Genomic DNA, 23,556 nt, shown 5'->3' with positions numbered 1-23,556 from the left:
CATAAAAAAGTAAAAAGTTCTTGGCAAATTGTGAAGCATTTCATAATATATGTATATCCATCTCTCTCTCTCTCAACCCCCCCCCCCCCCTCTCTCTCTCTCTCTCTCTCTCTCTATATATATATATATATATATATATATGCCTAAATACATTTCAGCACTCAAGATAAGTCTTTAATAAGAACTCATTAGTATTCCATCAAGCTCCTTTTCATTACATTTTTTAGCTCAACAGTATCAGTGGTTTTCTAATGCAATGTGAAATCTTTTACAGCTTAGTCTTTTGTGAAGGACTATGACTTGCAAACTAGGAGGTGAAATTGCACTGGCCCTTAGTGCTGCAGCCTTGGGGGCTAGTTGGCCTTTGGGAACCATCTCAACACCGACTGTCCTAAAACCATCTTGGCCGAGAGAGTGGAGATGTAACTTGGGCAAGACACTCTCCACTATAATCAAATTCTAGCCCAAATAGTCGGAACAGCAGTTGCCTCCTCTGCTGTTCTAATGATCATGGTCGGACACGACTGACTATCATATCATATCAATACTATCACTGCCATCATCATAATACCACCTCACCTCCCCTCCCCCTTCACCCCTACCCACCCCTGGTGTGAAGTGAAGCTGAAGTCTTCTTCTTCTTCTTCTGCGTTCACTCGTATGCACACGAGTGGGCTTTTACGTGTATGACCGTTTTTACCCCGCCATGTAGGCAGCCATACTCTGTTTTCGGGGGTGTGCATGCTGGGTATGTTCTTCTTTCCATAACCCACCGAACGCTGACATGGATTACAGGATCTTTAACGTGCGTATTTGATCTTCTGCTTGCATATACACACGAAGGGGGTTCAGGCACTAGCAGGTCTGCACATATGTTGACCTGGGAGATCGTAAAAATCTCCACCCTTTACCCACCAGGCGCCATCACCGTGATTCGAACCCGGGACCCTCAGATTGACAGTCCAACGCTTTAACCACTCGGCTATTGCGCCCGTCATGAAGCTGAAGTGCATGACCTCACCTGTGACTCTGGCAGCACGATGCGGGCCGACTCGTCAGCAGCCCTGTAGGGGCTCCAGGTGATCAGGCCGTCAGCGTCATAGTCACCGTACGTCCTGTCCACCAGCACTGGAGTGTGCAGCTTCTCTGATGACGTCAAGACAGAAAGAAGGAAACGAAATGAAAGGGAGAAAGGAAGGAAGGAAGGAAGGAAGGAAGGAAACATGTAAAGAAAGAACAGAAATGGAAGCAAGGTGGAAAGAAGGGAGGAAGAAAAGACACACATGCTCATAAATCTGAATGCACCTTTACTGGCTAACAGTTTCACTTGCAAAAATCGAACAGTGTGTGTGCAAGAACGCCCACATGGGCACGATGTCCATGTGTCTCTGTGCATGCTTCCATACAAGCAAGCGCGTGTGCATGCATGCATGCACGTGTGAGTACATGCACACATGCCCGTAAGGGTGTGTACACATGAAATTACTGCCACTTCACCGAAGAAGAACATGGCATGGTTCCAGAGGGCATCGACAGTTCCCTGTAATTTCCCTGTCCCCAGGCATAGAGAGATGTATCTGTGAGGGTGTCCCCCCCTTATCTTCCGGGGCTCCCATGTTTGAACACCAAACTGACCTCCCACCTGGACAAACATCCAGGACTGCTCTCCCCCCCCCCTCCCAACCCACCTCCTCCTCCCTCCAAACAATGCAGCCTTCACCGAACAAAGATCTAAAGAATTTCTTCTTCGTTTGTGGGCTGCCACTCCCATGTTCACTCTTACACACCAGTGTCCTTTGACATGTATGACCATTTTTACCCCTGCCATGTAGGCAGTTATACTCCTTCTTCTTCTTCTGCGTTCGTGGGCTGCAACCCCCACGTTCACTCGTATATACACGAGTGGAATTTTATGTGTATGACCATTTTTACCCCGCCATGTAGGCAGCCATACTCCGCTTTCGGGGGTGTGCATGCTGGGTATGTACTTGTTTCCATAACCCACTGAACGCTGACATGGATTACAGGATCTTTAACATGCGTATTTGATCTTTTGCTTGCGTATACACACAAAGGGGGTTCAGGCACTAGCAGGTCTGCACATATGTTGACCTGGGAGATCGGAAAAATCTCCACCTTCTACCCACCGGGCGCTGTCACTGAGATTCGAACAGTTATACTCCATTTTCATGGGGGTGAGGGGGGAGGGGGGAAGGTACATACTTTTTTTTTTTTTTTTTTGCCAGCATCTCGTTAACCTGCACTCTACCAGTGCCCTCACCTCCAGGTTTGGGGGCCAGCCCCATGTCCTGCACCTCTTCCACTGCCGGCATGTTGCCCCGGGGCGGAGATCTGCCACATCAGCAACACTTGTTGTTGTCATCGTCATCTCTTTTATCATCATTCTCACCTCCTATATCTTTTGTCGTTTTTATCATCGTTATCACAGACCTATCAGCATCCATACCACTTATATCTTTGTCGTTATTATCATTGTTCTCACAGACCTATCAGCATTCATACCTCTTATATCTTTGTCATTATCATTGTTCTCACAGACCTATCAGCATCCACACCACTTATATCTTTTGTCGTTTTTATCATTGTTCTCACAGACCTATCAGCATTCATACCTCTTATATCTTTGTCATTATCATTGTTCTCACAGACCTATCAGCATCCACACCACTTATATCTTTGTCATTATCATTGTTCTCACAGACCTATCAGCATCCATACCACTTATATCTTTTGTCATTATCATTGTTCTCACAGACCTATCAGCATCCACACCACTTATATCTTTGTCGTTATTATCATTGTTCTCACAGACCTATCAGCATTCATACCTCTTATATCTTTGTCATTATCATTGTTCTCACAGACCTATCAGCATCCATACCACTTATATCTTTGTCGTTATTATCATTGTTCTCACAGACCTATCAGCATCCATACCACTTATATCTTTTGTCATTATCATTGTTCTCACAGACCTATCAGCATCCACACCACTTATATCTTTGTCATTATCATTGTTCTCACAGACCTATCAACATTCACACCACTTATATCTTTGTCATTATCATTGTTCTCACAGACCTATCAGCATCCACACCACTTATATCTTTGTCATTATTATCATTGTTCTCACAGACCTATCAGCATCCATACCACTTATATCTTTTGTCATTGTCATTGTTCTCACAGACCTATCAGCATCCATACCACTTATATCTTTGTCATTATTATCATTGTTCTCACAGACCTGTCAGCATCCATACCACTTATATCTTTTGTCATTATCATTGTTCTCACAGACCTATCAGCATCCATACCACTTATATCTTTGTCATTATTATCATTGTTCTCACAGACCTGTCAGCATCCATACCACTTATATCTTTTGTCATTATCATTGTTCTCACAGACCTATCAGCATCCATACCACTTATATCTTTTGTCATTGTCATTGTTCTCACAGACCTATCAGCATCCACACCACTTATATCTTTTGTCGTTATTATCATTGTTCTCACAGACCTATCAGCATCCATACCTCTTATATCTTTGTCATTATCATTGTTCTCACAGACCTATCAGCATCCATACCACTTATATCTTTTGTCATTATCATTGTTCTCACAGACCTATTAGCATCCATACCTCTTATATCTTTGTCGTTATTATTATTGTTCTTACAGACCTATCTGCATCAGCAACACTTGTTATCATCTTTCCAACATGATGCATTTCTTTTTTTCTTTTTTTTTTCAAGACATGATGATGAGGTTTGAAATGCATATTAACCTAGAATTCTGCACAAAAAAGTTAGAATATGACAATTCTTATCCATCTCATTTACCCATACAGCCAGGATTTTTTTTCTTGTTTCTTTTTCTTTCTTTCTAAGTTACAACAGGTTTTTACCCATTACATTTATCCATACTGCCATAACATGTAAGTAAATAAGTGTTGATCTGTGTCCTTCACAAAGCATGAAACCAAGCAACAACTGCGTTTCTTCACAAGATTCACTCACTACTTACTGCCCTTAACTCACTGAGCTCCACACCTGAGCACTGCTTTGGTGTCAAAGTTCATCTCATTTAAACAAATTTCACATTCTTACGTTTGTATAAACAGCAAGGGAAGGGAACTAACTCCTACAGTATTTCCAGATGTTTCCACATGTAATTTGGAGTAAAAACAGTATATATTCCTTTTTATTATCTTTTTTTAGTCCCATCAATATTGCACAGGAGCCTACCAAGGCTGCAAAAAAAAAAAAAAAAAAAAAAAAAAAAAATGTCCCCAGGGCTGAATGAGTTAACGATGAGAAATTCGGTGAACGTCACAATGAACATAACATGGGTTGTCTGACTTCACTCACACAGCAAGCTGTGGCTGGGTTTCAGCTGCTGTGGGTCCTTCATTGGGGCCTTGCTTGCTGGGGGAGGCTGGGGCCACCCTGTTCCTGAAATACATGTAGGTCAGCGGTTTTGTATTCCTTATCTTATATATATATATATATTCCTTTACACACACAAAAGCACATCATTTCCATCAGCAGGCTTTTTAAAAATTATCTTTATATATATATATATATATATATATATGTGTATGTATGTATGTATACATACATCCCTGATAATGCAGGATGTTCCTTTAAACACACCACATTAACTTGATTAAGGCAAAGGACAGTTTTAATCAATTTTGTTGCAAAAGATGGGAGAATTCTATGGCAGTTACATCATGGTTTCTCTCTCTCTCTCTGACTTTTGGAGGGGAAGACATGTGCAAGAGCATGTGATATCCAGGTATGTGTTATGCACATGAACACAAATGCTCAGATAAACAGACACACGTATGTGCATCCACACATACACACATGCACACACACAGACACACACACACACACACACACATACATACAAACATGATCCTACAATACCATACATGACACAGACACACAATCATACACATGCACAAACACACATACCAACATATCCACACACTTACATACACACGCAGTATTCTGCCAGATCTAACTGTCATGGACAACAAACATTATCAGAGCCCCCACCCTCACCCCTACACACATCCAAACACACACATCTAATTGGTCCAGTATATGTCCAGTTTCACAACTGCACAACTTCATCCACTGTTATCTACGACAAAACAGCAACAAGAAGAAAACTTCAGAGTTTGTGATGAAGACAAACAATTAAACCAGAAACATAAGAGAACTGAACAGAATCCTTGAAAGCAGCATACCTCCATTCACACACTACAACTAAGTGATTAACAAGGAACAACAAGTAAGACTTTAAAGTAAAAATACAAACAAACTGAAATGCACTGTTTGTGAAAACAACAAAAGATAACGCTTAACACGCGTGATGCCTTCAGTTCATTAATTCGAATTCTTTATCGGGCGAGGCTTCAGGGAACAGACAGATTTCAGCAAACTGATCGACGGACACCATAGCCGAATGGTTAAAGCATTGGACTTTCGATCTGAGGGTCCTGGGTTCGAATCACGGTGACAGCGCCTGGTGGGTAAAGGGTGGAGATTTTTACGATCTCCCAGGTCAACATATGTGCAGACCTGCCAGTGTCTGAACCCCCTTCGTGTGTATACGCAAGCATAAGATCAAATACGCACGTTAAAGATCCTGTAATCCATGTCAGCGTTCGGTGGGTTATGGAAACAAGAACATACCCAGCATGCACACCCCCGAAAGCGGAGTATGGCTGCCTACATGGCGGGGTAAAAACGGTCATACACGTAAAAAGCCCACTTCCGTATATACGAGTGAACGTGGGAGTTGAAGCCCACGAACGCAGAAGAAGAAGAAGAAGCAAACTGATCACAACTCCTGAGAGAAAAAAACGTAATTGCAACAGCACTCTGATGTCCTCTTGTCAGCTCCCCCCCCCCCATCTCCCATGCCCCCCCACCCCTCCACCCCCACCCCCACCAGTGTCAGTTTGACAAGAGTGGTGAGTTGCAACGGGCCATGGAAAAATGCCAGCAACATGAAAACATGTGTGGGCCTCGCTTCCCGACCTGTGCAGGCACTACTGCCAGCGCTTCCTTGTCCCAAGTGACTCACCTCTGAGAGTTTATTCGCCATGATCACATAAAAAAAGGTGATTAGAAAGTGGCTGTCTTTGCTGTGACTGGTATTTCAAAGCTTATTTTAATGAGCCTGGTCAGCCTATGTTTCGATGTACAGAACTGCACGCTAATTTTTTTGTTTTTTGATTTTGATATCAATGTTACCTTCACTCGCCAACAACAAACACCAACCATTTATCAGGTCCCATACACATAACAAATATTATTATCATCACTAAAAGTGTGATCCTCTTTAGTTCTTTTTTTTGTTTGTTTGTTTGTTTGTTTTTTTACTGTTTTTTCAGACAGCACTCTGTACTACCAAAAATGTGTCCTGAGTGTAGTTATCAACAAGGGCCACTTCCAGATTTATAAGCGTTTGTATTGAAGAACACATGTCAGGTCAATATATTTTTTTTCCCTCATGGCTTGGTGACAGAATTCAACAGCAAACATCCACAGTTTGATTTGAAATGCTCCTCCTTTTTAGATATCAAGTTAATGTCATCTCTAAAAGGATAAGTTTACAAGCGGCCGCACATTATATTCCCAAAATAAATACAAGTAAAACTGAGAGATGTGTGCATCTTTACAATATTTAAAAACAGAACTTAATATATTCAAGACAGTGAAAGCTAACAACAAGTAATAAGCATCAAAAGAAACCTATTAAGCTTTTCAGAATCTAAACAACATACAGGTTTAAAACCTTCCATTCTGTTCACACTGCTCAAGTCACAGATGACAGGCATTCCAAAAGCACAGAAAGTGTAAATCTCCTGGTTCAAACCCCCACCGGAGCCAATATCATTCCGGGATTTTTCAGTCCACGGCCGGCTCCAGAGCTAAACGTGCTGTGGGCTGCAATGGAGAGACTGGCACTACACAGTTGACGGTCATCCACGTCACGCATGGATATGTTTTTCAGAGTGGTATCGAATGTGTCTCTACCAACACTGCCCAGTGTCTGTATTTCTTGGGCCTGGTAGACACCAGGCTGATGCCTGTTCAGTCATCCCAGTCTTCCCATCTGATCCTGATTTAGCATGCTCAGTTCTGGGCAGGTGTCCAAGGGCTGAAAAAAGCCTCAAGGACATGTCTTTTACGGGGTTCAAACTCACTGTCCCCGTGCTGTCAGCACATGACGTTGTCTGTTTTTGCCATAGTACCTGGTCATGTGCAATCAACCTTTCATATATGTTTATTACAGTGTGTAAAGCAGAGACTGTGAATGATGACTGTTTCTGAGAGAAATGATAAGTGTGTAATTTATAAAAAACAACAACAACATTGTTTATCAAAAGTTAAAGGCCTTCTGTCATCTCATGCAATGTCTTCATGTAGATCTCTGGAAAGGTCTTTAGAAACAACCATCATCCTACCCGGGGACTTTCAGTTGTTTTTTTCTTTGATCATTGTATTTGCCAGAAAAATGCAAGATTAATCACACACACACACACACACACATGCACATGCACATACTCACACACACACACACATACATACATACAAATAGGGTTATTATACAGACCATGTTCAAAACTAGTTGCAAGTCAAAAACAGGTCAGAACCAACACTGATGTCCGTAACTGGTTATACTCCACTTCAGGGGAAAAAAAAAACCAAAACCAAAACAGGTGTGACTGAGGGAGTGGGGAAATAAAATCACACAGTTTTTTGCCAAGCTGACTTCGAGGGGCCATCTTAGGGCTCAGGTTGTGTGGAGGAAAAAGCAAAAATGAAAATAAAAATTAAAAGAAATATAAGCAGAAAAAAACAAAAAAAACGGGGTTTGCTGAAAAGCAGGGGAACAAGACAACCCAGGCCATTTGTGATCACTGTCAGAGAGGGAAGAGGATTATCTGGGTGGAGAGCTAACAGCAGCGGAACAAGACAATCTAGGCCATTTGTGATCAGTGTCAGAGAAGAGGATTATCTGGGTGGAGAGCTAACAGCAGGGGAACAAGACAACCCAGGCCATTTGTGATCAGTGTCAGAGAGAGAAGAGGATTATCTGGGTGGAGAGCTAACAGCAGGGGAACAAGACAATCTAGGCCATTTGTGACACTGTACAGAAAGAGAAGAGGATTATCTGGGTGGAGAGCTAAACAGCAGCGGAAACAGACAACCCAGTGCATCAGTGTCAGAGAGAGAAGAGGATTATCTGGGTGGAGAGTTAACAGCAGGGGAACAAGACAACCCAGGCCATTTGTGATCAGTGTGAGAGAGAGAAGAGGATTATCTGGGTGGAGAGTTAACAGCAGGGGAACAAGACAATCTAGGCCATTTGTGATCAGTGTCAGAGAAGAGGATTATCTGGGTGGAGAGCTAACAGCAGGGGAACAAGACAATCTAGGCCATTAATTTTTTTGTGTATCAGTGTGAGAGAGAGAAGAGGATTATCTGGGTGGAGAGCTAACAGCAGGGGAACAAGACAATCTAGGCCATTAATTTTTTTTGTGATCAGTGTGAGAGAGAGAAGAGGATTATCTGGGTGGAGAGCTAACAGCAGGGGAACAAGACAATCTAGGCCATTAATTTTTTTTGTGATCAGTGTGAGAGAGAGAAGAGGATTATCTGGGTGGAGAGCTAACAGCAGGGGAAGAAGACAATCTAGGCCATTTGTGATTAGTGTCAGAGAGGGAAGAGGATTATCTGGGTAGAGAGTTAACAGCAGGGGAACAAGACAATCTAGGCCATTTGTGATTAGTGTCAGAGAGGGAAGAGGATTATCTGGGTAGAGAGTTAACAGCAGGGGAACAAGACAACCCAGGCCATTTGTGATCAGTGTCAGAGAGGGAAGAGGATTATCTGGGTGGAGAGTTAACGACATAACAACATCAGGAGGAAAACAAGGAGACAGGGAGGGAAGGGAGGACATTTTGTGACCAAAGGAGTGAAACAACCAGCAAAAGAAAAAAAGGTAATTGAACAGAATCTTTTTTCTTTCTTTCTTTTTTTCCAACCAGTGACTGTGACGTCGTTACAGCAATGCAGTGCATATATACCTTCTGAAGCTTCGGCTTCTTTCTGAGACGGCAGATCTGTGAAGTACACACATACATCAGTTGTGTTTGTGTACAAGATCTGTGAAGTACACACATACATCAGTTGTGTTTGTGTACAAGATCTGTGAAGTACACACATACATCAGTTGTGTTTGTGTACAAGATCTGTGAAGTACACACATACATCAGTTGTGTTTGTGTACAAGATCTGTGAAGTACACACATACATCAGTTGTGTTTGTGTACAAGATCTGTGAAGTACACACATACATCAGTTGTGTTTGTGTACAAGATCCGTGAAGTACACACATACATCAGTTGTGTTTGTGTACAAGATCTGTGAAGTACATACATACATCAGTTGTGTTTGTGTACAAGATCTGTGAAGTACACACATACATCAGTTGTGTTTGTGTACAAGATCTGTGAAGTACACACATACATCAGTTGTGTTTGTGTACAAAGTGTTTGGTCATGACTAGACTTTCTCATCAGTTGTGTTTGTGTACAAAGTGTTTGGTCATGACTGACTTTCTTCACCCACTCACACTACATACTGGCACTTGATAAACATATGATTTTTTAGTACACAAACAATGACTTAGTTGTGTATGAAGCTGGTGACCTACTCTTTTCCCTCACACAATTGGAAAATTTGTGTTAAAAAACTAAATGATTTTGTGAAGTGCACAAATGAGTCATGTGTGCTGGGAAGCTGATGACTAATCATCTTTTTGTCATCTGTCTGTGATATTGCCTATCAACACACGTACTTTGTGAAATACATAAAAAGTTCAGCCATGTTTAAAGTTAGTGATTTACTGTGATTCCTCAGAACACTGGCACTCATCATACATGATTAATGAAGTGGTCCATTGTGTTGGAAGCTGTCCTTTGTCATCCATTCATTATAATACTGGGCTGAATTGTGTCAGTAATAAGACTTTTTCTAAGTCTATGGAATTAGCATAGACACAAGACTGTAGCTCTGGTACTGTATGTCTGTCTGACTTTAAAACTACATTACTGTCAAACCACCGTAAGGAATTCACCAAAAGAAAAAGACCAAACACTGACATAACAATCCTTTTGGGTGTGGAGGGGTAACATTAAAACAAATTAAAACAATTGTCATTCAATACCATTATCTGTGCACCAGTTTGCTATTTGGAATAAAAAAAATGAACAAATACACAATGAATGAATGAACTTGATTTATCTAGGCTGCATAAAAATTTCCACACTTGGGTTATGTATCTTAACAGGGCCACCTACCCATCCACAGAGACAGAAACAAGAAACAATCAAATGCTTGCACAGCAGACAATACACATGGAATGGAAAAAAAAAAGATGGTAAATCTGTGGGTGGTTACCCGATGCTGGTGTAAAAAAAGAAAAAAAAAAAGAAATACAGTAAATCTGGGTGGTTACCCGATACTGGTGTAGCTGTTGGAGATGAGGGAGAAGGCATCATCCAGTAGAGCGTGCACCCGTGACTTGACCTCGTCCAACGACTCGCTGGGCTGCAGGGCTGGGGCTGGCACATCCTCTTCCTCTTCTTCTTCTTCTCTGTATCCTGCATTCTGGACAAGAGAAACAAGAGAGGCAGGGCCTTCAAGACTCACTTGTGATACACTTTAAAAAAAAAGATCCAAGCTTTTTATGTGTTGAGTATAATTTCAAAATGTAATGTTTAAGATGAGAAAGATCAGTTTAAAGGGGGGGTCAGATTGGAACAGTTAATTTAGTAGCATTACTCATATTCCTGGAGAAATGAAATAATTTTCTAAAACATATTTGTATATTCAGATTAAATCTCTATATAAAAAAACTGCAAGTTTCTCTACTCCAGTTATCTTTAAGTTTGTTCTATGGAGGATGGAAGTCTCCTTTCATTTTCTTTTATATACAACTTTATGAAGGAACAAGCAACTGTTTCAATTTCCATTCAGACTGATGTGCATGCTTTACATCTCAGAGAAAATCCTATGCACATTGACAGGAACGCACAAACATGCATGTACACACACTCACACACATGCATACATTTACGAAAGACTTACGCGCACTCATATGCACACTATCATCTAAAACCCCTGAAGTGCAAAGATGTAAAATCTATAAACAACAAGAAAACCACACACACACACACAAACATACAATGTAACAAAACCTTTTTTTTTTTTTTTTTTTTGACAAGAACTGAAAAAGTACATGTGCTAGAATACAACAGATATTTTCTGCCTACCATCTTATTCTGGCTAATGTGCTCCTTGAACTTCTAGAAGGTCGTGTGTGCATGTGCGGGTGTGTTTGTATGTGTGTGTATGTGCGGGCGTGTTTGTATGTGTGTGCATGTGCTTGTTCATGTATGCAACACCTGATGAAAGTTTGTTAATGTATGTGTAACCTTTTCTTGTAAATGTGACAAACAGCCATACGTATTATCACTATCACTGTTATCATTATTTTAACAGAACGATGTACAGGTGCGGAAGCAAGGAACAGAAGAATGGTGACACACTCACCGCCTGCCCTCTCTTGCTCCGTCTCTTTGACCTGCAAATGTAACACACAACACACACACAGTTCATTAACCCTTTGACACTTGGAAACTATTTGTACATTTTTTTTGCAAAAAAAACCCCAAAACAAACAAAACAAAACAAAAACCACCAACCAAAACATTCAAAGGTGCTGCAACATTACTGCGTCTCAGTCAATGCAGAGCATCTTCAATGTTGACTGGAAACCACAGCATGGATCAACAAACGTTCTTTGTAAAAACAAAAGACTTTGTGGCTCTCCTTTTTCAAAAAAAAGGACAAAAAAAAAAAAAAAAAAAAAAAAAAAGAGAAAAAGGAAAAATACCAAGTTTCTCTCTGCAGTATTCCCTTCACTTCAATGATTGTGAAGTATAAGAATCATTAAACAATACAAACAGAAAAAAAAAAAGAGCAAAAAGCGCATGGACACAAATGCATCACCACCCCTGATCCCAATCCTGATCCATCCTCTCCCGCCCCCCCCCCCCCACAACCCCCTCCCCCCTACCCCTCCTCCTACTCCCCTACGGATTCTAAGGATCAGCCTGCATGCTTTAACACATCCTTGAAATGGAAACTCAACCTCCTCTTCCTTCCCCAACACACACACACATTTTTAACAAACCCACACCTTGATTTCTCCCCAGTGCCTGCTCACGGCGACGGCGGGCGTGGTGTCAGGGTGGCCGTTGTGACGAGGTCCTAGCACCCTGTCGATCTCCCGCTGTGCTCTCTCATACGCTGCCTGCATAGTGTCCACAGGCGGGGGCTGGGCAGCTATTCATTCCCCCCCCCCAACCCCCCCAAGGGAGAAAAAATAGAAAATAAAATAACAATAACATAATGAAAAATATATACATTTTTTTTAATCTATGATAATTCTGTCCCACCAGAGGGAGAGAAAAAGATAACACACCAAAAATGAACAAATAAACCAACATTAATCATTTCTAAAAATCAGAGCTGTTAGCTTCAGATCCCTCAGAGGGAGAGAAAAAAATAACACACCAAAAAAACACAAAAAAACCACACAAAAAAACCCCACACACAAAAAAAACCAAACCCAAACCAAACAACAACAAAGAAAACAAAACAAAAAATAAAGAAACAAAAAAGCATTAATCTGTTAAAAAAAAAAAAATCAGAGCAGTTAGCATCATGTCTACAACTGATAAACCCATTCTTCTTCATCATGCGGCCTTCAGGGGTGAAGCAGAAGTGTGTAAGTAAAACTTCAACTTTAAGTGTGGCCAAAGCATTGTAATTATGCAATTTCTCTAAGCTTGAATGCCCCTTAATATAAAAACCAGGAAAAATTATGAATGTCATAAACACTGCTAAACGACATTAACTCACTCAGTACAACCAGTCCTCTCTCCTTCTCTACACAGACCCCTTGGATGTCCAGTGGGTGTCTGAATGACCCAACCTTTAGCTTCCGTCATCAGAATTGTGGCATTCTTTGTCAACATTCACGTCTTCAGTATAAGAGCCTTCCGCTTGCAATATTTTGATGATGGTAATTGGGGTGAAACGCTGTTAACGTCGTCTCTTTCGCCGTTTGTATGGAGAGAGTTAAAAGACTTAATCTAAAAAGAGAGGGAACTTTGTAGCATTTGAAAGAAAGAATGAGAGAGGGAGAAGAAATCAAAATCGAAACTGAAATCGAAATCGAAACTTTTTTTTATTGAGGGAAAAGGAATAGGCACTTATCGGCCTGTTTTCATCCTACCCTCGTAAAGAAAAAAGAAAGAGAGAGAGCGAGAGAGAGAGAGAGAGAGAGAGAGAGAATTTTCTATCTAAAATTACGTTTAAATAACATACTTACCGTGACTCAACTGGTGTACCTTTCAAACGCCAATTGTTTGAGACGTTGATGCTGGATCTGTGTTCAAGCAAGGTGATGAGGCGAACTGATGTGCTTGAATGCGGCATCTGCCGTGCTGGTATGAGTGGGCAGAAAGGTACACTAGTTGGGTCACGGTTAAGTATGTGTAATTAAAAAACAAAATTTCACAGTGACCCACAGAACCGTCCGACACACACCACTCTTACCGACACTGCCGCCCTGTTTCTTCTTCATCCGCTGCCGTTGTTTGTTCTTCCTCCTCTCCTCCTCCACCTTGTCCAGAAAGTCATCGTCCTCCTCCTGACCACCGTTACAAAAAACAACAACAACAAAGTTGTGTTGCACTGTGTTGTGTTGTTTTGTGTTGTGTTTGTACTGCATTGTGTTGTACTGCACTGTGTTGTGTTGTATTGTGTTGCACTGTGTTGTGTTGCACTGTGTTGTGTTGTGTTGTGTTGCACTGTGTTGTGTTGTGTTGCACTGTGTTGTGTTGTGTTGTGTTGCACTGTGTTGTGTTGTGTTGTGTTGTGTTGTGTTGCACTGTGTTGTGTTGTGTTGCACTGTGTTGTGTTGTGTTGTGTTGCACTGTGTTGTGTTGTGTTGCACTGTGTTGTGTTGTGTTGTGTTGTGTTGCACTGTGTTGTGTTGTGTTGCACTGTGTTGTGTTGTGTTGTGTTGCACTGTGTTGTGTTGTGTTGTGTTGTGTTGCACTGTGTTGTGTTGTGTTGCACTGTGTTGTGTTGCACTGTGTTGTGTTGTGTTGTGTTGTGTTGCACTGTGTTGTGTTGTGTTGCACTGTGTTGTGTTGTGTTGTGTTGTGTTGTGTTGCACTGTGTTGTGTTGTGTTGCACTGTGTTGTGTTGTGTTGTGTTGTGTTGCACTGTGTTGTGTTGTGTTGCACTGTGTTGCATTGTGTAGTGTTGTGTTGTACTGCATTGTGTTGTACTGCATTGTGCACTGTGTTTACTGTATAGTATAGTACAGTATAGTATAGTATTGTATTGTAGATTGTATAGTATAGTATAGTATTGTATTGTAGATTGTATAGTATTGTATAGTATAGTATAGTATTGTATTGTTGATTGTATAGTATAGTACAGTACAGTATAGTATTGTAGCGTAGATTTATAGTATAGTTTAGTATAGTATTGTAGATTGTATAGTATAGTATATTATTATATAGTATTGTAGATTATATAGTATAGTACAGTACAGTATAATATTGTATTGTAGATTGTATAGTATAGTATAGTATAGTATAGTATAGTATAGTATAGAATAGCATTGTATAGCATTGTATAGTATTGTATTGTACAGTATTTTATTGTATTGCACTGTATTCTTAGGGATCGGTACAGCCATTCTGAAATGCCAGTAACGCAAGCAGAAGGCGCTTGGCCCACTTAAACCTGGATAGTAACGTCTACACCCCCCTACCCACAGTGCCACAGATAGTTCATAGCCCAGATTGGACTCATTAGTCACCCAGTGCAAAGCTCATGTTCGTCTTCACCTGCAAAGGAGAATAAACATTGAGATGCACTGTAATGTATTGCACTGTACTGCACTGAATTGTACTGTACTGTACTGCACTGAATTGTATTGTATTGTATTGTACTGTACTGCAGCGTTGTACAGAGCTGTATTGTATCAAATTATGCTGTATTACATTGCATTGTACTGCACTGCACTGTACTGTATTGTATTGTATTGTATTGTATTGTATTGTACTGTATTTAGTGTACTGTACACAACAGATTTCTCTTTGGAGATTATCAGTATCAGTATCAGTATCAGTATCAGTAGCTCAAGGAGGCATCACTGCATTCGGTCAAATCCATATACGCTGCACCACATCTGCCACGCAGATGCCTGACCAGCAGCGTAACCCAACGTGCTTTGTCAGGCCTTGAGAAAAAAAAGAAGATAAAATTTAAAAAAATAAAAAAAATTTAAAAAAAAATAAAAAAATAAATTCAATAAAAATAAATAAAATAAAATAAATAAGTAAAAATAACAAAAGTTATATTTAAAAAATAATAATTAAATAAATAAATAAATAAACTAAAATAAAAAATAAAAATAAATAACAATAAAAATCAAAATAATAAAATACCTTGCTATGGTGCAGCAACAACCCTATTTTTTCTTTCTTTTTCCTGTCTGCAAGTGTGTTTGTGTCACTATCAATGTAGATTTTTTCCTACACAATTTTGGCAGGGACAACCCTCTTGTTGCCATGGGTTCTTTTATATGTGCTAAGCCGCATGCTGAACACAGGACCTGGTTTTACTGTCTCATCCGAATGACTTTCGTGGTCATCAATAATCACAGTGTGATCCTGCTGACTGCCAACCATGCAACTCACCTTAGAGGCTGAATCAGAACCAATTCAAACAATAATCCAGATATTCGTTTTCAACAAGGTACAAAAATTACAGACATAACACAAAAACAACTGTGGAGAAATTCAGACTTTAAAAATGTAACAGTCATAGACTGCACATACCCACATACACACTGAAACACACACATACACACACAACAAAGACGCACACACACACACTCTCTCTCTCTCTCACCCACCAAAGCTCTCTCTCTCACTCACACACACACACACGCACAGACACACACACACACTCTCTCTCTCACCCCACCATCAAACTCTCACACAATCAATCTAAAATCCAAGTTGTAGCTAATTTTTCACAGCCCCGATTTTTACAAATCGAAACTGTCTGAGAGAAACCCACCTCAAACGTTTGCTGTGCGTACAGTTGACGTGAAGCCTGAAGCGTTGCCGAGTTGTAGAAACCAGGATCCAAAGGGCTCATCTCCATTTCTGATTGAACGAAGCAGGAGATGATGAAAAAACACATTAACAATACTTCCAGTTCCAGTTTCTGAAGGAGGAGTCACTGCATTCGGACAAACACATATACCTTACCCCTAATCTGCTGGACAGAGGACTGACCAGAAACATAACCCAGCGCCCTTAGTCAGGCCTTGAGTGCATGCATATATATATTTGTGTGCCTATCACAGAAGTGAGAGCTGTATTATCAGTGGTTTCTCCAGTCAATGGGAAACCATTTACAGCTTAGTCTTTTGTGAAGGACTATGACTCTCAAACTAGGAGGGAAAATTGCACTGGTTCTTAGTGCTACAGCCTTGTGGGCTAGTTGGCCTTTGGGAACCATCCCAACGCCGAGAGTCCTAAAACCCTCTTGGCCAAGAGAGTGGGGATGTACTTGGGCAAGACACTCCCCACTATAATCAAATTCTAGCCCAAATAGTCGGAACAGCAGTTGCCTCCTCTGCTGTTCTGATGGTCATAGTCAGACACGACTGACTATCATACATACATACATACATCAGAGAAGATTTCTTCTGCAGAATTTTGCCAGAGGACAACACTCTCGTTGCCATGTGTCATTTTTCAGTGCGCCAAGTGCGTGCTGCACATGGGACCTTGGTTTATCGTCTCATCCGAACGGCTAGATGCTCAGTTGGATTTTGCAGTCACTTGGGAGAAAAGGCGAGAGATGGATTGAAACCCACACCTTCATGGATTCCATACAGGCTGTCGATCATCTTGGTCATTCTGCCGCCTTCCTCACAATCACAATAATAATGATTTAAATCATGCAGCAACCGTCCATGTGAAACATGCTTAACTGCGTGGTATAATGTAAAAAAATAGATGTGTAAAACATGCATTTAAATACTAAAAATGACAACCTACAACTTACATCCAAAACCCTGCACAGACATCCAACGAAACTCTGACAGTAACTGATGTACACATACACACACACACACACACACACACACACACACACACACACACACAAACCCAAAAACAACCACACATCACACATTACAAAATACTCAACATACATATCAAACATCACAATACCTGAATGATGCACTCTCATACCAAAATACTTATCACCAAGAGAATGGAGAAAAATTACATCCCAACTCCCTCAAATCCCACACACTTTACATAGAATTCAGACTGGTGGGGGAAGGGTGCAACAGCTAGGTGGGTGAAACACTGGGCATTAAATCTGAAGGTCCTGGGTTCAAATCCCTGGCACAGGTCAAGGGTGAATGTGGGAGTTGCAGCCCACAAATGAAGAAAAAGAAGAAGCAGCCCAGTTTATGAGACTGATTTCCCTGCCAACAACACATTAACCAGTTACCATCTTACTGGTATTGAGAACATCTCCCAAAACAGCATACTACATGTTCTTCATAGTTGGAGTGAAAAGATAAATAATATTCATTCTATCGAAAACAACAACAACAATAACAACACACACACACACACACACACACAACAAACACACAGAGAGAAATGTTCATGGATGTGGACAATAATTGTCTCACACATAAAACAAGAACAGTAGCAGCCAAGGACACTATATTCACACCACCCCTTCATACAACCAAAGATCCAAGACTTTATTTCCTTTCACCCCTTTCAGAGTATGAAGGATGACAAAGAAATGAACAACTGAACATAAAAACATGAAAAACAACTAATGTACGACCCGAGTCAACAACACTCATGTGTTGAATAATATATAATTCCAACACAAAACTAATGCTTCCTCCGTCAATAATGTGATCCTGTTTGCCCACTTTATTTCTCAAAATGCAATTCGCACGTCCAAAGCTTATCAAAATAATCTATAAAACTGCCTAAGAACAGTATGAAGACATCAACGAAGAAACCACCTCTTACATCTCCTTGAATGTAGTACTATATGTATGTGGCTGGATTTATTATTGTAATTTTATTGCCATTGTTATAATCTTTCAAGCAGATATTTGCCATCTTTACAAATATCAGAATTGAAAGCACATCATGTTTTAATCCAGAAGTTGAAAAACATCAGTCTATAAAACAAACAAAACAAACAAAAACAAACAAACTTATAACCTGACTGTACACACAGCAACTAGGACACTCAAAAGGTCTCCCTGTTCATGCCCCACTCACCTTCCGTCTCTCTCAAGCTGGATTTCTTGCCATTCTTCTTTTTGGGTGGAGTGGATTTCTCGCTCACTTTTTCAGAGGAGGGCTCACCTTCAGTCTCCTCCGCCGATGCCTGCAAGCTCCTGTATGAAGTCAAAGTAGCTGAAGCTAACAATGCACACAATGCACCTTCTGAGAGTCAGACAGAAAGAGAATACACTACATCGCATAGCTTGTGTTTACTTCTGTTTATTGTCTTAGGTGAATTCAAAATCTCAGGTATGATCCCTCCCCGTTTTTCTTTGTCACTATTTATGCCTTTACAATCAGTTACATCTCTTTATTTTGACCTATAATTATATGCATTTTTTTGTGTGCTTTGTATCAAAATCTAATTGATTTCCTTTTAAAACCATCATTTTAAAATATCTATTTTACATGTATTCTTTATAAAGCTAGGATGAAAATTATGGAGTGGCTGTACAATGGGTAGGAGTTACTGATTTTTATAATACTGAAAAGTTTGCAGCCATCTTTAAGAGATCGCTCAACTGAAATGAGCTGTCTTAATACCTAAGCAAAGTAAAATAAAGGGGAAAAAACACCTGTTTCCAAAAAAACAAAACAAAAAACAACTAAACAAACAAAAAAAAATCACCAAAATGCCACTACAAAAATCTGTATACTATTACGAAGGAAATAGTATTGTTTATATTTTGTGGATGTTTAGGTGTTGATATGTCGTGACCTGTTTGTGTGCTTGTGTGCGGTGTGTGCTTGTGTGTGGTGTGTGACTGTGTGTGTGTGACTTGACTTGACTTGACTTGACTTGACTTGACTTGACTTCATTTATTGTCATAAAATCCCGAAGGATTAATAGACACAACAAAGAACAAAGGGAACAAAGAAATAAACGGTCATCTAATACGCATGCACTGAAATACATAGTTGGCAAGTGTTTTTTGACAGTCATCGCAGGTGAATAAATCACTTGGTTTTAGTATATTGTTTTGTATTTTTCTAGAGATCACATTTGATTGATGATCATACTGCTGTATAGTAGTGATTAGATGGCTTCGCAAATTATGAAATAAGATACACGAATCTAAGAAATGCAATTCATCTTCAACAACTTCACATATAGCACATAACCTCTCTTCTCTGGGAATGTTTGCATATCTTCCTCGTTCGATGTTTAAATAATGTGCGCTTATTCTGAGTTGACAAAGAGCTTGTTTGTGAGCAGGATCGATTTTATCAGTTAGATAATTCTCAATTTGATAATCGTTTCTTTTAATTTTGTTGTAGAAATCTAATCTACTGTATTCAGTTTTTCTCTGTTTCCAGAATTGTACATATCTATTTCTTAGTTGTTGGCGTAATGTAAATTTAAGTCTGCTGTTACTAAATGTCGACTGATTATTCCAAACATGACCTAATCCTACATTGTGAAGAATATTCTTTACAAATTGTATCCATGGATTTTCAATTGTGTCTGGTTGGTTCATCATCGACATATAGACCTTTTTGATATGGCTATCATTATGTGCATCCAGAATATGAGTCCAGTGGTCAAGAACTCTGCAAGCAATATGAATTCCAACTGGAAATCTGCCCAGTTCGGCTAGAGTTGGCAGATTCATTGTTTTAGAATGTACCCCTAGAAGCAGTTTGCAAAATTTTATATGCATTTGTTCATGTGAATGTTTCGAAGAAATACAATTTCTAAAGAAATCTGTCATTCCTGTATTGAATGAATTGGTAGTTTTTGTTTCAGCCCATGGGAACCAAATATCGGATCCATATGATAATATAGGTAAAACAAGTGAATCAAAAAGCTGCAGTACAATATCCAAACGAATATCTTGCTTTTTAACGATTCGTCGGAGGGAGTGTGCTGCTTTTAATGCCTGTTTGGCTAGGTGCTCTTGGGCAAATGAGAACGTTCCAGTTTTGTGAAATAATATACCCAAGTACTTGTATTGATCAGTTGTCTGGATTATATCATTGCCTATCGTGAAAATAACAGGCACTTTGGGATCGGTGTGTGTGAAAACTATTACTTTAGTTTTATCTATGTTAATTTTTAGATCCCAGTTTTCACAATACAGATTGAGTTTATCTAGTTTCCTTTGTAATCCTATCTTTGTCGTGGACAAAATTACTAGGTCATCAGCATATAGTAAACATGAAACACTATCACTTTTGTCAAGGTCTATGGATGGTGAGTCAGTAACGCCCAGACATTTCGGGAGATCATTAATAAATATATTAAATAAAGTGGGACTGAGTGTGTTCCCTTGTAGTACCCCCTTCAATATGGGTATTTCAGAAGAAAATCCCGTATCAGTTCTTGTGCAAACTGTGGCATTTTCATACATGCTTTGAATAACTCTAAAGCAATTTCCATTTATACCGATTTGATACATTTTTAGCATTAGAGCGTGATGCCAGACCCTGTCAAATGCTTTCTGAAAATCAACAAAACAGCAATAAAGGCGATTCATTCTTTTTCTTAAAGTATCGTCAATTATCTTTTTAAGTATGAATATGTGGTCCGAGGTCTTGTGTGATTTTCGAAAGCCTGCTTGCTCTTTTGATAGTAAATTATTGTCTTCGAGGTAGTTTGTTATTCGATTGTTTAATATTTGACAAAAAAAGATTACTGAGTGAGTTGTTTAGAGTTATTCCTCGATAATTGGTTGGGTTTAATTGGTCTCCCGATTTGTAAATTGGTATGCTAATTCCTTTTTTCCACATATCTGGGAACGTGCCTGAGTTAAGGACAGACTGAAATAACAGTTTTAGTATTTCTGTTGTTTCCGGTAGGCTAGCCTTTATGATTTCGTTTGTAATCCCGTCTTTTCCAGGCGTTTTTTTGTTGTGTAAGTTTCTGGATGCGTTGATTATCTCTTTTGTGGAAATTGGAAAATCAAGATACGAAGGTGTTATATTCGAGTTTATGTTTCTTAGTTCTGTATTTATTTTTGCTTTTGTGCTTTGGTCAACTTTACTTTGTGTCCCAATGATGTCCTCCAGATGTTTCATCCATTTTGTGTGTGTGTGTGTGTGTGTGTGTGTGTGTGTGTGTGTGGTGTGTGCTTGTGTGTGGCATGTGCTTTTTGTAACCATTATTTTTCCATATTGATCCTAATCGTTAGCGCACTGGGCCCTTGTGCTCAGGAGGTAGATAGAGCACATTAATTTTTTTTATATAAACATTATGCTGTATAATACTGACTTTTTCCTGGGCAGTTTGCGTCCTCTCTTTGAAGCCCTGAAGGAGGAGGAGGCTCTGCCAGTGGAGGTGGCTGACGTGTCATGGTCGGGGGTCACCTCGTAGGACATTTTGTGGGCTGACGATTTCACCAGTCCGTTCGACTGGCCTGGCACTGCCTGGGCGTACTCTGGGTCCTCTGCCACCTCCCCGCTCTCTCGGCTCTGAGACAGACATAATGATATCAACAATGAAGCTTGCTAATATATATATATATGATAGTCAGTCGTGTCCGACTATGACCATCAGAACAGCAGAGGAGGCAACTGCTGTTCCGACTATTTGGGCTAGAATTTTATTATAGTGGAAAGTGTCTTGCCCAAGTACATCCCCACTCTCTCGGCCAAGAGGGTTTTTAGGACACTCAGCGTTGGGATGGTTCCCAAAGGCCAATTAGCCCACAAGGCTGCAGCACTAAGAACCAGTGCAATTTTGCCTCCTAGTTTGAGAGTCATAGTCCTTCACAAAAAGACTAAGCTGTAAATGATTTCCCATTGACTGGAGAAACCATTGATAATACAGCTCTCACTTTGCTGTTGGCCCAGATGTAAACTTATGTCAATCTGTGATATAAGCCGAGTGTTATTATATAATAACAACAGTAATATGTATGTATGTATGTATGCATGCCAGTCAGTCCGACTATGACTATTAGAACAGCTGAAGAGGCAACTGCTGTCCTGACTATCTGGGCTAGAATTTGATTAAGTGGAGTGTGTCTTGCTGAAGTCACATCCCCATTCTTTCAGCCAAGATGGCTTTTTGATAGGACAGATGGTGTTACGATGGTCCTCAAAAGCCAACTAGCTCCCGAGGCTGCAGCACTAACAACCAGTGCAGTATTGCCTCCGAGTTAGAGAGTCATAGTCTTTCACAAAAGACAAAACAATAATGCTAATAAAGGTATTTATACAAGGCTTTATCTTGTCCAGAGACAAATCAAAGTGCTTTCATATTAGTCATTCACACTCTGGTTGCACAACTCTTGTTATAAGGGGTGAGAGACAAAAAGTTAAATTTAGGCATGTGTGAAAAGAAAGAAACAGAAATTTAGAGTTAGACTGGCAGAAAGAGGGCATGGAGGGTAGTGCTATTTTGGAAAGAGGTTGGTTTCAGGGCCAGACTCCAAAGAGCTGAGCGCAGAGACTTGATGAAGTGAAAGAGGGAGCTCATTCCACATCCTGAGACAAGAGAAAGAGCAGCAGCACACTGTGGAGTGTTTCCATCTGGGAATGAGGAAACAGGAGTGGATCTCAAGCTCATCGTAGATGGGATGGAGAGGTGAAAGCAGTAACCACGACAAGAAGGGGCAGATTTGTTTTTTTACATTTATAACGTAAGGCAACTTCTTTGCAGCATCAGCTGTAAAGTTAGAACCAATGGCAATGGGGAGAGGATGAGGACAGGAGAGGGTGGGGATGGGGGTGGGGATTGGGGGCTGTAAGGTGTTTTGTGAGGGGGCTGATGGGGGTTGGGGGCTGTAAGGTGTTTTGTGAGGGGGTTGATGGGTGTGGGGGTTGGGGGCTGTAAGGTGTTTTGTGAGGGGGTTGATGGGGGTTGGGGGCTGTAAGGTGTTTTGTGAGGGGGGTTGATGGGGGTGGGGGTTGGGGGCTGTAAGGTGTTTTGTGAGGGGGTTGATGGGGGTTGGGGGCTGTAAGGTGTTTTGTGAGGGGGTTGATGGGGGTGGGGGTTGGGGGCTGTAAGGTGTTTTGTGAAGGGGGTTGATGGATGTGGGGGGTTGGGGGCTGTAAGGTGTT

The 23,556-nt window shown here is 40.4% G+C and overlaps 1 protein-coding gene across 1 annotated transcript in view; it reads right to left on the bottom strand.

Annotated features, from left to right (window-relative positions):
* The window catches only part of LOC143301059 (uncharacterized), a 44,414-nt gene that overhangs the window by 2,334 nt on the left and 18,524 nt on the right, over window positions 1-23,556 (bottom strand). The window contains exons 10-20 of the mRNA XM_076615064.1: window positions 21,764-21,963; window positions 18,547-18,665; window positions 16,289-16,377; window positions 13,742-13,835; window positions 12,316-12,463; window positions 11,669-11,699; window positions 10,572-10,723; window positions 9,139-9,174; window positions 4,394-4,477; window positions 2,282-2,352; window positions 1,022-1,146 (exon numbers count right to left, since the gene is read on the bottom strand). Of these exons, the coding sequence (XP_076471179.1) occupies window positions 1,022-1,146; window positions 2,282-2,352; window positions 4,394-4,477; window positions 9,139-9,174; window positions 10,572-10,723; window positions 11,669-11,699; window positions 12,316-12,463; window positions 13,742-13,835; window positions 16,289-16,377; window positions 18,547-18,665; window positions 21,764-21,963 (1,149 nt within the window). The remainder of the gene's footprint in view (window positions 1-1,021; window positions 1,147-2,281; window positions 2,353-4,393; window positions 4,478-9,138; window positions 9,175-10,571; window positions 10,724-11,668; window positions 11,700-12,315; window positions 12,464-13,741; window positions 13,836-16,288; window positions 16,378-18,546; window positions 18,666-21,763; window positions 21,964-23,556) is intronic.

Source organism: Babylonia areolata, chromosome 27, assembly GCF_041734735.1.
Source record: "Babylonia areolata isolate BAREFJ2019XMU chromosome 27, ASM4173473v1, whole genome shotgun sequence".
Classification (NCBI taxonomy): domain Eukaryota; kingdom Metazoa; phylum Mollusca; class Gastropoda; order Neogastropoda; family Buccinidae; genus Babylonia; species Babylonia areolata.
The sequence above is the reverse complement of the archived record's forward strand: the minus strand, read 5'-3'. Positions and strand labels throughout refer to the sequence as shown.